The 1427-nt window shown below is 39.7% G+C and overlaps 1 protein-coding gene across 2 annotated transcripts in view; it reads right to left on the bottom strand.

Annotated features, from left to right (window-relative positions):
* The window catches only part of LOC106878802 (uncharacterized), a 9790-nt gene that overhangs the window by 4455 nt on the left and 3908 nt on the right, over nt 1–1427 (bottom strand). Inside the window, exon 1 of one of the 2 annotated variants that reach the window (XM_014928140.2) lies at nt 1179–1401. The exons of the other annotated variant lie outside the window; for it this stretch is intronic. Coding sequence (XP_014783626.2) covers nt 1179–1374 — 196 coding nt within the window. The 5' untranslated portion in view covers nt 1375–1401. Of the gene's footprint in view, nt 1–1178; nt 1402–1427 lie in introns of those variants that run through there. 2 annotated transcript variants of the gene reach the window in all.

Raw genomic sequence — 1427 nt, 5'->3', positions numbered from 1 at the left:
CCGCCAGAATCGTTTGTTTACGTAGTCAGCACTTACTGTATTCGACTGAATGGACGTCAGTCATTGGTTGAAATTACAGAAATACGACAACTTTAACATGAAATAACTTGCGATGTACGTTTTTTTTTTGTTAAGAAGACTAAGAGAAAAAGATGTTTTATATGACACATTCTACCAGTGTCCCAAGTTTCAAAGTGTTTCGTTAAGAAAATACTGGTGCCTCCGTTTTGAACTAGATCCCATATATTCAATTTCTGACATATCACTTCCACAGATGTACCCTGTTTCTATTTCTAGCAACTCGTAGCAGTTGTCAGCATTTTGCATGTAGTGAAGAATTATGTGTACCAACGACAAATTAAGTCCAGTGAATAAATTATTTTTACTATGAATTCACTCATTTGTTTACTTCAAAGGCCCACACATTCCTGGCGCATCTGTTCACCATGACACACGTTTAACCACTACAAATACGAAAGAAATCTTACGGCTGTTTCTGCGAAGAAGTGTGTAGATGAATCCCTTTCAACTTCAATAATCTACATTTCCTTCATCAGAAAATATGCACGGATTCAGAATTTTAAATAAAATCATAAAATTAGTCATGATATTGTAAGAATATTTTGAAGCTGTTGTAATTATTTTCAAGTATAAAAATTTTATAAATTCCGGGATTTCAGGTGATTGAACAAACGTTCTTTATTTCCCACAGGGAGCTAAACATAAAGAGGACAATACAAATGAAAGTGGGGATCGATATACCGAATGGTTTTACACATAAAGATGATTAGTAGCTAAAAAATTTTGATTTAAACGAATGATAGACAAACCAGTTACAAAACAATGATGTGGGTGACGGGTTCTGTTTCGAGTGCGCAATCCCCGTGCCACCATTGCAACCTTTTGATGACCTTATGGATACACTATGCGGGCGCATTCATTCTCATCATGTTCGCAACAGCCTTCCATCTTTTCCCATATATATCAGGCGACAGGCATTTTCTCTCCAAACCTTATTTTCCTCCTAAGGGTTAGAACCTCTTTCGCTATAGAAACCACAGCAATAAAACAAGTATTACCTTCCTTTTTAAAAGAGGAAGGAGAAACAATCTTTTGTGGTGTGATGGAGGAAAAAGACAACAAGAAGCAAAAGGACAGAATGAAATGTTGGACCTTACCTTGTCGACCGCAGCGGAGTACGCGATCGCTCCTGATCAGAACACGTCTTTCTCGTAACCTTTCTGTTTTCTGACTGACTCCACGTGCTAGCCTTCGACCGCGTGTCGCCGACTTCCGATCTGACCCTTCCGGTCTGGCTTCACCTCTGTTTGCCTCACCCCTCTCCACCACAACACACAGCTCATCACAGCCCATAACACCACACGCCCCCCCCTGATCTATAGATCATTCAACCGGCTCTCCCACTC

The sequence above is a fragment of the Octopus bimaculoides genome, chromosome 20 (assembly GCF_001194135.2).
Source record: "Octopus bimaculoides isolate UCB-OBI-ISO-001 chromosome 20, ASM119413v2, whole genome shotgun sequence".
Classification (NCBI taxonomy): domain Eukaryota; kingdom Metazoa; phylum Mollusca; class Cephalopoda; order Octopoda; family Octopodidae; genus Octopus; species Octopus bimaculoides.
The sequence above is the reverse complement of the archived record's forward strand: the minus strand, read 5'-3'. Positions and strand labels throughout refer to the sequence as shown.